Here is a 15,529-nt window from a genome sequence, read left to right on the forward strand (position 1 = left end):
AAGCTGAATACTTGTGGACTATTTGGATTAATAGAAATAATTGCTTGTTTAAACATGCAAACACCAATCTACTACATGGTCTGAGATGTGAGTTGTATTTGTAGATGAAATTATTACACAAAGTTAGCTACAAGGCGTGTGAATCTCAATCACGGTGCATTTGTGCATTTGGTGTACAATGTTTAAGTGTTTAGTTTTTTCTCTTCATAAAAAATTTCATGCAAGTTTAACTCATGGATACACATTACATTTGAAATGATGTCTCATGCTGGATAAAAGTCTTTTTAGTTTGTATATAAGGTACTTTGTGGAATGCTTGTATCTCTTTAAGTTTTACTAGCATACATGTGTCTTGCAAATGTGTCCATTTTATTCCATCCTGTGCTATTGGATGTTATTTAGAAGGATATCTCTAATGAGAATTAATCTTGAGGGTTGCCTCAATTGTTTAAAAAAAATCTTTCCAAGAAGTGAGGCTCCTGTAAGCTTTTCCAACATCATGATAAGTCTGAAATCATCAAGAATATAGATGGGATTCCCATGCAAAGAGAAAACGAAACTCTTTTTCCTTGTTCAAAGAGGTAAAATGTTAGAGAACAAGTGGTTCAACTATTTTGAAGTGGTTTATATCAAAGATAAGAAATTTGTTTCAAAATGTAGACACTATTCAGACCACTTAGTAGATGATTTCCCTTAATAAGATGAGGTCAATAAACTTACCGTATCGGTATGTGGGCAATATAGAAGCTTTGATAATCCTATCGATAATCAAGAACGCCAAGCTCCAACTGAAATACATAGTTTAATGGGTGTTTAAGCTCCTACAAATGATCCTCTCCTTGACATAATGACAATGCACCTCAATGTGTTTTGTGTAAGCATGAAACATAAGGTTCCTCAAAAAATGACCAATGCACTTTGGTTGTTTGTCACGTGATGAAGATGAAAGTGGGAGACTATTGTCTAACCAAGATCTATCAAGAGGCGTCTAAGCCACATACACCACAATAAAAGCTACCATGTACTCAACTTCTTGAAGTGGCCCACCACCGTTGATGGCTACTTCTTGCTGAGCCATGAATATATATAAATCACCAAGTTGAAATTAAGTCACTAGTGGATAAAAATGTGTCATAGCATCTAGCTCAATCGGAAAAGCATGTAGCTATGTAAATCATCCCCCTTGGCATAAAATAGCCTAAGAGATTTAGTGCCCTGTAAGTATTAAAATACTCGCTTGGTAGTCTTTGCCAATCCTTACTTCAAATGGTGATAAGCTTAAAGATTTACAAAAAGCTCAACTTCTCATGTGAGAGAGCCTTGTGAACATATCTGCTACATTATCGTGGTTAATCTCTCCTGCAATGAACCTCTCCCTGACATAAGGATAATGCACCTTAATGTGTTTTGTGTGAGCATGAAACACTGGGTTCTTTGAAAAACACCCAATGCACTTTGGTTGTTTTGTCAATAGCATATGAATATACCTTTAGATGAGAGTGAGTGTAAATGCAAAATTTTGGAGTTTCAAAACAAATAAGCAAAAACAAAAACTCACTTTCTTCACTCTTCCTCACAACAGTGGCCTTCTCTCCCCTCTCTCTCTCTCACCATGATGTAACTTTTGGTCTCATAGGTCATTATGGCCTTTGGAAGACGTTAATATAACATTTCATTTCATTTCATTTCTCTCTGCACTAGGGATCTATTCTTGTTGAGCACGAGATGATGTTTTGCAGCGCAAGAGCCCTGCAAGTCGTGGAGTCAGTAGAAACCCTGGAGGTGATAGTAAGTAGAAGAAGATTGTGCAGATAGTAGAAGCAGCTACATTGGCTTGATTTTTTACTGCTGTTGATCTTTAACTGTGAAAGCGAATGCACAGTACTAAGAAAAGGGTTGCCGAGTTGCAGCTGTGATGCCTGTGCAAGCGCATCCATAGTACTAAGAGAAGGGTTGCCGAGTTGCAGCTTGTGATGAAAGTGATTGTTGCTGCACTTGCAGCTTGATGCACAGAGTCATCTCTATTGCAATCGTTAAGAAGAGTCGAGTTGCCTCGGTGACGGGGACACTCGTCAATACAGCAGCAGAGAAGCTAAACTCTTTCTCTTCCTATGTTTTGTTACGTTGCTGCAGCACTTGTAAGTAGCTACAAGCACTTGTAAGAGTTCATAAGATCTCTCAATCTCTCTCTCTCTCTCTCTCTCTCTCTCTCTCTCTCTAAATGTTTATCTTGACATTTAATATCTTAATGTCGTTAAATAATCAGCCTTAATCTAAGCAAACCTCCTAATGAAACTCTTAAAACCCCAAAAAAACTCAAATCTAATAAGAATTAAATCACATGATAGCTCCATGATTAATTAAGATAATAATGAGACTGTAATTTAAATAAAAGACACAATAATAAATATCAATCAAGGCTCTAATTTCATTGCAAATGCACTCACATCTGAGCAAGGAGCTTCATTAATAATTAGTTTCTCAAATAAGCATCTAGATCCACAATTTACTCCACGAATCTTTCCATCAAAGCTCCTATATTCTCTCCATAATACACTCTCTTAATGTAGTCCACATGGCTCATGACATCATCTTTAACATATTTTCACCCTTTTCACATATTTTTACATTCAGGGATCAGCATTTGACAATCATCTTTAACACCATACAATTTGGTATTGCCTACCAACCCGATTTTAACAAAAAGAAGAGGGGAGAAGGTCATCATTTGAGATTCAACACCACAAGTGGATTATCAAAATTACAATCATTTTCATCACATCTGTATACTTCTGGCACATTTGTTGGAATCAGACTGATTTGTCAATCGCAAGTCATCTTGTGAACTGTCGAAAGTCTGTGATCTATAGTAGTGCAAATCAAACCACTGTTACAAGTGAACAAATGTAACTGTACTCTTTCATCGAACACAAGATAAATTGCTGTTATAAAATACATGTGCACATTGTATTGTGGGATGAAACAAAAAGACCTAGAGGGTGCTACTAGGTAAAGAATGCACAAGGCCTCAAAGTGTAATTGGTAGGGGGCACATCACAAGGGGCCAGTGGAGATAACATCACAAATAGGAGGAGCATTCCATCAATGCAGACGTTCCCATGGAACCAAGCAGGTGCACACGTGGCGAGCAAGCATGTAGGGCAACCTTGATAATCTCCAAATGAGATACTAATGAAGTACTTTTGTAAATGGACCTCTTTTTATTAAAATCACTATCTTGCCTTATTGAGAAGGCAAAAGTTTACTGGAAAAAAACCTTTTTTTATAGAGTCATCTCACCACAGGTAAGAATACAAGATAGCATTATGCCTCACCTACAGTCTTACAACCAAATATTATCGTCTAAGGTCATGTTCACAATCGTTGCATTATCATAACAAGCTAAAATCAAAACACAACTTCCCAAATAATATGGACCGACATAGTATGATATTGACCTTAAAGATACAAGTAATGCCATTCTGTTCATCTTCTAAAACAGGTTGAAAAGTCCCTTGAAAATTGTAGTGTAGCTCCAAGCAGCATCACATTGAAGTCCAAAGAGAAGCCCTTTTATAGGTATCTAGCCCTACTATAATGCCCCCAACAAGTTCAAGCCTTACCTAGAGTTTTTGAGTCTTTTCTATCATGCCTGTTTTGCTGGATTAATGGCATTGTGTCTACGCTCATCTTACAAATCCTTTGATCAGCAGAGTGGGCCGCCTGGAGTTGGAACAACTTGCACAGCACCTCATGCCTCCCTCGCTCTCTGATTACAATTGCATCTTCTTCAGGTGGATTTGAAGGCAAAATGGACTGGTTTCGACCCACTCGTATCCTTTTTTCTGCAAGTAACGGACCACCTGCATGCAACTTAAAACAATGGAGTCAAAACCTGAACACATTTCACACTCTTACTTCAGCAGCTCTCTTGAGCTTGACTGGATTGTGGTGTGCCTTCAACCCATAGTGGAACCGTACATTAATTATGGTGTACAGAACAAGTATGGATGCTTTGAAAGAATTACAGTACATACTTTACTTTCTTATACATAAAGATACACACATACTTATATAAAGACATACAAACATTAATGTGCCATAATAAGAGACTCGTCACTTCAAACTATTAGTACAAAACACCCATTTTCTAGCTATACGTGACACTAGGATCTTTAGTTTGTAAGATTCAATGAAGTGGTGGGGAAGCAAACGAGAAAAAACCCTGCATTCTACCTGTGTGGCATCCACATCCATATGGTACAACACTTATGTGGCGAAGGGGGGGGGGGGGGGGGGGGGGATGTTCAACTCAAACCTTTCATCTCTTGCTAGTGCATTGAAAGGTACAGAACTAAATGGAAACACCAATGTGTCATGGAGTTCTTCTCTAAAGCAGTACACCCTCAAAAGTCAACACACAAAACTAGGGAGATGCACGGCTACTCTGCCTCTCCACTAGCCAACCACAACAATCCAAAAAAATGAACCATAGGTGGAACACTTCGCTGCATTTAAATCTAGACACAATAGTGCACAAACCTCCCAACTCTCTCCTAGTAATCGTTGAATGAGGTCAAACCGTACCTCCTTACAAATATACATTGTTTTTGTTTGGTGCATTGGCATGGAATTGAACATGTGCACAAAATACGTAAAGGACAAAACCAATTTAGCCCTACTGACCTAGATGCCTTTGAAAACTTGAGTGATGTCTTGATATCACTTACCATCTTAAACTTTAAGCATAAGATGGTCCAAGCATCTGGTTTGGGCCATTGGGGATTGTTAAGAGGGGGGTTGGGGATCTCTTCTAGCTTGCCAAATAAACTTGGTTTTTTATCTACAAAATATGAGTGAGAAAAGAAAAAGATATTGTTTTGTACAAGATCACTTGGGCTTTGAGATACAAACATTGCCTCTCCAATGGATGCATGCATAGCATAGAAAACTCCAGTGAGGCTTTGGAGTGGTTGTTCCTCAACATAATTAGAGGGGAAAATATCTGCAGAGAGACATAAGAAAATGGAGGATCATAAGAAAATTTGAAACAAAAAATCCAATATTAGCATGTTGTTAAAGCTGTGTTTATGTTACACTGACAATTTGAAGGAAACCTTGGTCGTTGGCCTTGAATGTACACGTCTCCAAGGGTATACACATGTTGCACTATGGCAACCAGTCCTTCCTTCTTAGTATGCTCGAAGCCTTGTAGCTGCCCCTTCCAATGATGTAGCATATTCCCCAGTTGACACACTCGGTGTGATCCCTTAGAGCTTGGCTGCATGTAGACCCAAGCCCCAACCCTGAATCTTGTTGGAGCCCAAACTCCATTCTCATCTCTTGTATTATGCAGCACAAGCTCTTCCACCTTCTCCCTAGGTCTTCTCACATTACTGGAAGAGGCCATGGTGGTAAGAAAAGAGAAGAAGGAAAAAGAAAAGCTTGTTTTACAACAGAGGAGTGGAGAGGAGAGAGAGTTCAGGGTTTTCAGTGCAGCAATGGAAAGCTTAAAAGAGGGTTAGAGTTTGAGAATAGGCTTCCTGAACCTAGAGTAAACTAAAGAGGGATAAGAGTTTCTGCAGCAAAATGGAGAGGGAGGGAGCTTGAGAGAGAGAGAGAGAGAGGGAGATTGAGAGGGAGGGAGCTTGAGAAGGAGGGAGAGCTTGAGACGGATGGAGTTTCTGCAGCAATGGAGAGCTTAGAAAAGGAAGAAAGAGGGAGAGGGAGCTTGACAAGGAGGGAGAGCTTGAGAGGTATGGAGTTTCTACAGCAATGGAGAGCTTAGAAGAGGAAGAAAGAGGTTCAAAATGAGCTTTTTAAACCTAGAGTATGTTGGGGGGAAGTCTGAGAGGAAAAACACACTTTTGGGAAAAAATTAAAAATTTTCAATTTTTAGGGTTCTTAATCTGTGCGATTCTAGGTGGGGGGGACCTCTAAGTTTGGGCCCAGGAGATAGGGGGACAAGAGTAGTAATTAGGCCCCATCAGCAAACCAAAGACTAGGCCCCCTAAGATCAAAGAAGTCAAAAATGTGCACCCAGCCCTCTTCCTATTGGTCCATTCCTAATCAAAAGTTAATCCAAGAGGCCCTCTTTGGGTCCAAAAAATTCCTAATGATCAATGAGGTTGCTTTTAGGTTAGCATTACTTGATCATTGGAGGATTCCTGATGCATTTCATATGAGTTTATTGCAGAAGTACATGACCATATCCACAAGAGCTTGTCACGGAAGACCCACAAGGGATTGATGAACTTAAAGAGACACTTCAACCAGAGCAGATAGTATTTCACAAGGGGTGAGAGCTAGCTGGTAGCAAGCTTCTATCTTCCTATTGATACAAAGTGGATTGACGAAGAATACTTCACCAACTATCCGCAGCTTCTTGAGGCGTACCCTCGATACCTTTCCATCAACCGCAACTGTTTAGAAAGCCAAGAGTATGCCACCATTTGACCACCCAAATGGTCCTCTCAAGTTTCATGCCATTTTATGGGGTCCAAGCAAACTCCATGCCACACGTATTGAGGCCAATGTGTGGATCTGAGTGTCCTGAATCCTGATTTTCATGCCCCTTTTGTGGCCAGTGCATGGATACGAGTGTCTGGGATCCCAATTCTGTGCTCTTCGACGATGAGCCAGGCATGTCTGAAAATGCTAGTGCTTCACATGTTCCATGACCGAAAGATTTGTTCATTATAAGGTTGCACATGCACACATGTTTCCATCTTTGAAACTGTTTTTGTGGAATTGTTTTCGTGTGACTGCCTGCAATGGATGCCCAATTCACATGCCTAGGATGCCTATCAATGAGCCTTGTGATGTGTAAACAAGTGAAGGGCACTCTAGTGGGCATGCACGACTTCTTCCTCCCTATGTGGAAGCTTAATCGCCATCTTCTCTATACACAAGCTCTCCATCCTTTTTGCTCATACAAGAGGCTACATTCATCCATTTGCAAAACAAAGCACATATTTGTGATCCTCATCAGAAGGGCAAGCTACTACACTGTTCCACGCCTTCTTCATCAGGGCGACCTATACGGTTGCCACATCACCAGTTAGCTGTTGTACGGCCTCCCTATGTTGCCCCTTATCGGCCCCTCCTGCTGGCCGGCCTGTTTTGAGTTGGTTGACCCCTTCTAGAAACTGGTCGAGTTGTATTAGGGCTGTTCTGGGCGTCCATAGTGCTTGTTTTCTTCCTATGGGTGGCCACTGTGGCCAGTCCATTGATGTTTACATGACACGAGTTCATCTACAACTCTAGTTCCAATTCTTTGTTTTCAGCATTCCAATCACTGTGAGGCTGCAATTCAGGCGCTAACACTAGTGACACATGTGGAGACAGAACACCAATTTCGGGATTGCTTCACCCCAGTGAGAGGTGGGGAGTTGTTGGAAAGGCTTGACATTGATGGAATCATCACCGCATATATTGTTCGGTACATGTTTTCATATTTCTTGTTTATGGCAAATCTGGCTGGCAAATCTGGCTTAAGAGCATGTGGAACATTGTAAAAAATAAAATACTCCAATAATATACTTGGTATTGAGAGGGAGATCGGCCCCGTTCTGGCCCCAATGCGGGGCCACTGTGCAATTGTTCTTTTCCAGCGTTGTCTTTGTCTTGTGGTAATTTCCATTTGAGCACCCTGGATGGATGCACTCACCAATAGTGGAATTCCGCCCTGGCCAACACATGCCCAAGATGTGACCCACTTGGAACAAGTAGAGTTCTGGGCATCCACACTAGTGTGGGCAAAGGCACCCTTGTTGGCTAGAGGTTTCCCACCACTAGTTGCTGTACCATCCCAGTGAATCACGCAGAGAGAGAAAAAGGTGGCCAGAGTAGAAGCTAGAATGGAAAATGTCATTGAAGAAGTTAGCTCAAGAGAGGGAGCAAGACTACATAAGTGTCCATGTACAATGATCAGAAAAGGTTAGCAAACTGTCCATGAATATGTATAATGAGGATTAAGCGCCATGAATATATACAATGACAGTAAAAGACCATGTAATGCTGGTAATGAGAACTAGAACAAATCTAATATGAAACTGAGAAGCTCAGGAAAGAGTTGATACCCCGTAGATGAGAATCCATGGGTAGTGGTGGAGCAGCTCTGAAGTAGTGCCGTAACTGTTGCTTCTCCTAGAAAAAATTGGACTGTCTACAGAAGTGAGGCCAGTTCATCCACATGTGCTCGAAGAGTGTACTGTGGTACCTAGAACTGCAGTAGAGGGTTATTGTGGTAGTCTTGGAGCCGGCGACAATTCTAGTTGAATGGTTTCGTAAATGAAGTCGCCAAATGGGTATGGGCTGGGGGGGAAGGCTGAAGTCACCTACTGATGGCCTTGGCCAAAATCTTGTAGGCCGTCCCTAGAAGGGTGATGGATCTCCACTGCCGGATCTCCAATCTATCACCACCCTCCTTGGGAATCAAATGTATCAAACCCTCTATGAGCCTCTCTGGCATGGCACCTGTGAGCATAATCTCATTGAAGGCAGCACGAAGGCCTTCCATGAGGTCCCAATGGTGAAGAAAGAAAGAAGCAAGAAGCCCATCCGCCCCCGGGCATTTGCCCCTGGGTAATGCCTTCACCGCCTCCACCAACTCCTCTGCAGTGGAAGGGGTCAATAAGAAAGACTGAAGAGAGGGGGGAACCACCTCTCTCGTGTGTGTCTAAACTCTCTCACGCGCATCCATCACCTGGGGGGATAATGGGGCACCAGCGAGAAGAGACTGGAAGAAATCCGTGGCAATGGCTCTCACCTGTGGGGGATCGGAAACAATAACTCTATCTTGGCCACGTAGCCTGTGAATACCATCTCTCCTCCTGTGAGGGCTGGCTATCTCAAAGAAGTCTCCAGTAACTCTGTCACTGGCTTGAGTCGAGAATGAGGCCTTGGCTATACTCCACCCTCCTCTCCTCAATGGACCGAATCTCCGGGCTATCCGGGGAACTCTCCTGAAGAAGCTGTAAAGAGGTTAGGCCCCTCCTCAGACTCCTCTCTTGCTCCCGAAATCCCTCCAATCTCCTCTGGGCTGCCTACTGTAAGAAAATATTGACCTCCCCAGGGCCCTCATCCAAAGTGCACGCTGCAAATCCTGAGGAAAAGTCCAGACCCGCCCATATCTGCTCAATCCGGCTACAAATGTCGGGATCCTGAATGAGGCTGTCTAGAATCCTGGAGCTCACATGTCTGTCATGCCTCCATGGGTCCTCTAGGGACAGAATAACTCGGGCATGATCTGAAAATGTAGTGCCTGCCAGAATACCAACCATGCCTCCACGGGTGCAAGCCCACTCGTCCACATAAAACTTGTCTAGCCGAGAGAGGTTGGGGCCAGTGCTCCGCCTATCCAATCGAGAAAAGCTAAGACTCCCAAGGCTGCGCCCAAATTTTGGAAGATGCCAAGGGTCATGTCCCCTAAGAACCAGTATCATCTCCTCCCATGCAGAGTGCTCCGCCCCTGAGACAGTGGTCATGCCACCTCCAAGTCTGTCCTCTGCTGCCTCTATCATACAAGTCACTGCCCATGCACCAAAAATCAGCCTGGGGAAGGGCCTGTCGGACAGTGCTCCAAAAGATAGCTCTACCTGCAGCCGCATTCGGGGCATAAATGTTGAGGAAGCCAACGCTATCCTCTCCAATCAGAATGGTAACCCACTGAGCACGTCTTGGAACTATGACTCCTGATCCTGTTCACAGACGGCAGAAGCTGCTCACTGACAGAGAGACACACTCCTCCCTATGTCCCTGAAGGGCCGAAGGATGGAGACCAAAATGTATGACTCCTGCCTAGTAGAATCTTCCCGCAACGGCGGGTACGCCCCTCAGTAGGATGGTGCTCTTGAAGGAAAAGAATGTCGAAAGATCCCCCCACCATAGCTTGATGCAGCTCTCCTCTAAGGACGCCTCGTCTTTGAAAGCATTGAGCCCCCCCTAAGCCTTGAATGTTCCATGAGACAATCCTCATATCAATCTCAGTGTGAGGCGGAACTACCGGAATTGCCCTCCACTGGAAGAGTCTTGGGCGCGGGCTTAGACGGGAAATAGTCACAATCTGTCCTGGTGCAGAGTCGCGCCAAGTGGGTGTGGATCCTGCCCTCCATGTACTGCCACTCTGCCCGAGCGCGAAGTATGCATACTCCATGCTCCATCGATCACAATGGAGGTATATGTAAGAAGGGGGGAGAGGTAATGCGAGAGAGGTATGCATGAACACAAAAAGCAGTACCTCCAGGCTGGAGGTCACCATCTCCCCTCCGTGGTCTCTGTGTGCTGATCCACCAAGCTCCATCCTGGCCAAAGGTCATAGATGAGTAAGAACATCGGTAATCTAGAGATCCTGCAGATGATGCGATAGCTCAACTACCTGATCCTGTATGGTAGCGGCCACCAACTCTGGATCCCAATCTGTCTCGGGGGCTGCGCTCAAGGGGAAAGAGAAGATCATCACACCATTCTCTGGCGTAGAGAGTCTGGAGTGGTGGAAGACCACACATACTCGAATAGGGGCTACGGTCTCCTCGAACCTATCTGTCCCTTCCGTCGGAAGACACCGGAAGAAACTATAATCCAAAGGCTGCCCCAAGATACTAGGGGGCCCGCCTGGAGACTCAGGTGGGAGAGCCCTCGCTGGTGAGGCCGCAATGGTCATCTCCACCGGCTCTAAGAAACCATGAATCATATCACCCGCCCGGCGTACATAGATGTACACTTATCACATGGGATACGTTGTGTCATTGGACAGATCCAGACCTCATCACACCAACTGCGGATTGAGACAAGGCGATATGTGCATCAGATCTTGGATGACCGCATTTGTCAGCTATGCCACCAGGAGGTAGAGACAGAGGAACACTAGTACACTACATTTGCCGATGTACACTCTATTATGAGATCCGAGGGAGATATCACTGCCTCTTCTGAGAGGGTTTTGGGCCGTTACGCAGAGTCATGGAGTTTGGGGATCAGAGATGCCTGGGATTGTTTCTACTTGAGCTCAGGAGACACAGAGAGACCCTCTTGGCAGACAGAAGGCCGAGCCATGATGTACCTAGATAGAGGAGAACCTGACAGATTTCTTCGGCACCAGCACCAGCAACCCAGCACCCAGCCCACACACCTCCTGATACCTCCTCCATTGGGCCATCAGGGCATCGACCACGCTCCCAGGGAGTCACCACTCATAGAGCAGTTATCTTATGTCGTGCTCGTCGGCCACGCCCACCACCGCATCCTCACCATCGCCAGATCAGAGCCATTATTGCTCAGCATCGGAGGCGCCTACTTCGCTTCGACGACCTCTCCATTCTAGACAGCCCCATGGCGGAGATACTTGATCTAAGGAGAGGGCAACACTTCAACTGATCAGCATACATGGATCTACCTGATATACATTTTTCAGTATTTTATAGTATTTTCTACTCAGTATCATCTCGGAGTCTTACAGTTATGTTCTTATAACTATAGGACAATCAGTTTATTGTACTTTTTAGTCTCATTTAGTTGTTCTTTTTGATGAGACACCAACTTCAGATGTACTCTCAGTTTTGGTCTCATAGGCCACTATGGCCTCTTAGAGACGTTAATATATCATTTCATTTCTCCCTCTCTCTTATCTCTCCACGTAACCATGGAGGCCCTGTTTGAGCCCCCCTAGAATCAGCAAGATCCATGTTTCCAACATGGTATCAGAGCCTGATGTGCTGATAGAAGACCTAGCTGCCTGCACCTCCATCGTGATTCACCATGCTCAGTTGAGCGCTGCCAACACGCCGTCCAGGAGCCTCCTCTGCCTGTGCAACTGCTCGACAACAGCTCAGGCCAGGCAGCCCACCATGCCCTACGCCTAAGTCCGCCACAGTCTCTCCTTCTCCACGCTCATCGCCATCGACGCTGCTTAAGCCTCACCTTCCAGCTGCCGCTTCCTTTCTTTCCTCACCGCTCACAGGCTTGCCTGCCGGCCAGTGCACCACGTGGGATATTAAGCCTTGTTTAAGGCTTATGAAAGCCTTAATATAAGGCTGATCAAGCCTTATTCAAAGGCCCCATCACAGGTTCCACAATCGATCTCACAGCCTCTCGCAACCAAAGCGAGAATGGAACTCCCTGTGTCACCATTTGCAGCCTGTGACCACGACCAGTGACATTATCAACATCGTAATCACCAAGCTGCCTGCCATCTGTGCCAGCATCGTCATCAACAATCTTCTACAAAAGTCTACGTCAACATTCAGTTCAGTATCAAATTTGGGGGTTTTCGAAATCAGGGCAAAAATTGCCTAATTAAGCTCTCCTGCATCCATAATATTTGGGTTTTTTGTAAAATTGAGCCATTAACTTTAAATTAAGCCTCTGCAGTCAAGAAAATTTAGGGCTTTTTCATTTTGTGGCCAAAATCAACAAATTAAAGACCCCAGATCTGCAGTTTTGAGAGTTATGGGCTAAACGCCCTGAGTAGCTGTTCCCATGGACTTCACCGACACTATCCTCTTTGGGGCATTCTTGCTTCATCAACAACATCTTCAAAGATAAAAGGATGTGCACTATTTTGTGCAGCAGCTATAAGGGTCCTCTGCCCTGGGTTGTCCCCCAAAAATGTGTAATGTTTTTTTACTTTGATATGATGTATTGACACCCAGTTCAAGAGTACGGGGGGCTGACGAGTGATGATCAGCCCTTGCCGGTCGCAAGCTGACCGAGCAGTCACTGACACACGGGAGGTGTTGGTCAGTTGGACTGGCTCTTTGCAGTATTGCAGTGGAGGGGGGATCGGTTTACTCCTTGCGTATTGGGTCTCAAACTCTTTGCTCTAAGGGGGGATGTTGGAGAAATCATAGTCAAAGAGTGTGTTCTAGTGTGTACTAGGAACTAGTCTTTGTGTGAGAGTGCCATGTGGCATATTGGGATTTATCCCATATACATTTGGTACTTTGGTGTGTGAATCCACTCTTATATGTGGATAAGATAAGTGTGCCACATGGCAACTTATCTCTATGTGTGTGATTGTGTGGGTCAAAAGATAAGGCCTTCAAGCCTACAAAAGCATGTACTCGGTGTACTTCAATACATCAATCTAATCGAGCTATCATTGAGTTCGTGCAGCATTGTCTCTCTCCTCTACAGTCGCACTCTCTCTCTCTCTCTCCCTCTCTCTCTTATCTCTCCACGTAACCATGGAGGCGCTGTTCGAGCCCCCCCTAGAATCAACAAGATCCATGTTTCCAACAAATACCTGGTCCACCAGGCCGACCCCTATTAAGAACCTCAAATGGGCCTATATATAGCCATGCCTCCCTCCCCACTTTTTCATTAGACATTCAGCCTTCTACAGCAGCAAGCAGCTTAGTAGAGCCCACACATGCATTTGAAGGCTGGAAACAGAAAAAGGCAGTCAGCATTTGAGAAGCAGTAGCCACCTCCATCAACTTCAGCAGTTCTCCTTGTATGTTTTTTAATTGTGTTTTCCACACAGCCATTGTACTCCATCTACAGTGTAATTGGGCTTCTCAGAATTAATATAAGATCTCGGGAGCTTTCTGGCCCCTCGCCATCATCAGCAAAGCTCTCCAAGATAACCAAGTTAACGGGTCCATTATCCCATTTGAACTACTCCATCAATAGAGAGTGCCTGATAGTCTACCATGCAAAAAGATGATTGAATCTTACCTTCTCCTAACAAGTAAAAGCTTCCACTGCTAAGTCACTCCAAATCCTCTCCCAAAAGCCTTCCCTATGCAACTGAAGAATTGAATAAGCCATAAGGTCCGTGAGAACAGTTTTTGAAACAAGAAAATATATTTTGGGACTCCTCTTTCTAGCCATGTAAGGTTTGCAGCCTGTGCAGCATAGACGTAGGTGTGTTTTCTTGACCTAAGCAATGCATTATGCATAAGACTAGGCTTAATAAATGAAATTAGAGCATACTTAACCATGAAATTAGTCATCTTATTCTTTACGAAAGCATGAATAGGAGAATATATAATCAACAATTTGAAGCAGATAGTTTGAGCTCACCTCGTGTCTGAGCTTTTTATGTCCAGAGTTTGAATTTTTACTGCAACCCGTTATAACAGTGAATGTATGACAAGCTGCATATACAACAGAGCAAAACTCAATTCAGACCCAGAGCTGGATAGAGGTTTTTGCAGGCTGTAGCCACAGAAATAGCAATGCATATGAAGTACAAGATGGCTTACATACAAGGGATTGGAGAAAGAGACTTCAAGTGTAGCCTTAGTAGCTGCAAAGCCTCAGCAACATGTTGCTCCTGCAGGTCAAGCGTGAAGTCACTTTCATTTTGCCGACTCCTGCAAACCATGTCGTGTGATCAAGCAGTATCCCAAAATTCATAATTCAGGGAGGAAAACCTCTCCTGACCCTTCCTTAAGGACAGCTAACACTGAGACACTCGAAAAGGCCTAGAAAAAGCAAGTCACCTGCACTCCTGGCATAAGTACTCACTGCTGAGTGGTAGCAATATATAATCCTAAAAAAAAGGAGGGCATGGAAAGAAAGGTGCCATGACAACACCATTAGGAGCCGTTGAACCACCCGACCCCCCCCCCCCCCCCCCCTCCAACAAGGCAGTGCACATTTGCAGCCCATGTGCCACCCCACCTCCCAGGTGTCTCCTTAGACAGAGCAATCCAGGTGCATCAAGCTAGACGCTCAAGACCCACTGGGCCAAGGAGATGCTCCACTTGACAGCTTCAGATCCAAGAGATCCTCCAGAGACATAGGATGCCACCTGCCTCCCAGGTGTCTCCTTAGACAGAGCACTCCGGGTGCATCAAGCTAGACGCTCCAAACCCACTGGTCCGAGGAGATGCTCCAGTTGACAGCTTCAGATCCAAGAGGTCCTCCAGAGATATACGAGTGCCCCTTCAGAGGCGGTGTGGACATGGAGAGCCTCTATGCACCCACTGAGGCCGAGGATTCACATTGATCCCATCACATTGTATCACTGTATCAATTCTACTTGGTTTTTTATGTTTTTCCATGATTTACTCACCTCATGGATACATTCTGGTCTTACAGACCCTTGGGCCTTTTTGTAGATATTAACAGAACTTTCTTTCTTCGTTCCTTCTTTCTCAATCTCCTCTCCCTTCTACTTCCCCATTGGTCTCTCTTGTTTTCAGTTTTTAACCCTTTTCCTTTCTTCCTCCCTATCATGACACCTTCTCCTTGCATCCACTTTCAGTGACATGGGATACATTTATTTGGTCTTTGACTTCTCTGGTTCCTACCCTGAAGAGGATTCCATGGCAGTTTGACTTTCCTGACCGAGACTCCTCTTTGTTGCAATCTAACCGAGGCTTGCTGAGGCTTCTCTGCAATAATAAAGTTCAGTTAAAACCCATTGCTCTTGTTGGTCAAGTCCTACCCAGCAGACCAGCCCAAGCTGATGTCCAAGACACCTATAGGCCTGCCTTATTGGTGAGCAGGGGCACATCAATGTTATTTAGTTTCTTGTCTGAGGATACTTCTGGATACTTCTGAGTAACTTCAACTTCAT

The 15,529-nt window shown here is 44.5% G+C and overlaps 1 protein-coding gene across 11 annotated transcripts in view; it reads right to left on the reverse strand.

The window, feature by feature from the left end:
* Nucleotides 1-3,201: 3,201 nt before the first annotated feature.
* LOC147629812 (uncharacterized) overlaps nt 3,202-15,529 on the reverse strand; it is a 96,272-nt gene continuing 83,944 nt past the window's right edge. For 2 of the 11 annotated variants that reach the window (XM_086811342.1, XM_086811341.1), the window contains exons 10-12: nt 14,212-14,318; nt 14,026-14,099; nt 3,202-3,873 (exon numbers count right to left, since the gene is read on the reverse strand). In XM_086811342.1, coding sequence (XP_086667468.1) covers nt 3,613-3,873; nt 14,026-14,099; nt 14,212-14,318 — 442 coding nt within the window. In that variant the 3' untranslated portion in view covers nt 3,202-3,612. Of the gene's footprint in view, nt 3,874-13,677; nt 13,750-14,025; nt 14,100-14,207; nt 14,319-15,529 lie in introns of those variants that run through there. The other 9 variants (XM_086811344.1, XR_015267751.1, XM_086811343.1 and 6 more) reach the window with 9 other exon arrangements.

The sequence above is a fragment of the Cibotium barometz genome, chromosome 17 (assembly GCF_041138505.1).
Source record: "Cibotium barometz isolate CiBa-2024 chromosome 17, ASM4113850v1, whole genome shotgun sequence".
Classification (NCBI taxonomy): Eukaryota; Viridiplantae; Streptophyta; class Polypodiopsida; order Cyatheales; family Cibotiaceae; genus Cibotium; species Cibotium barometz.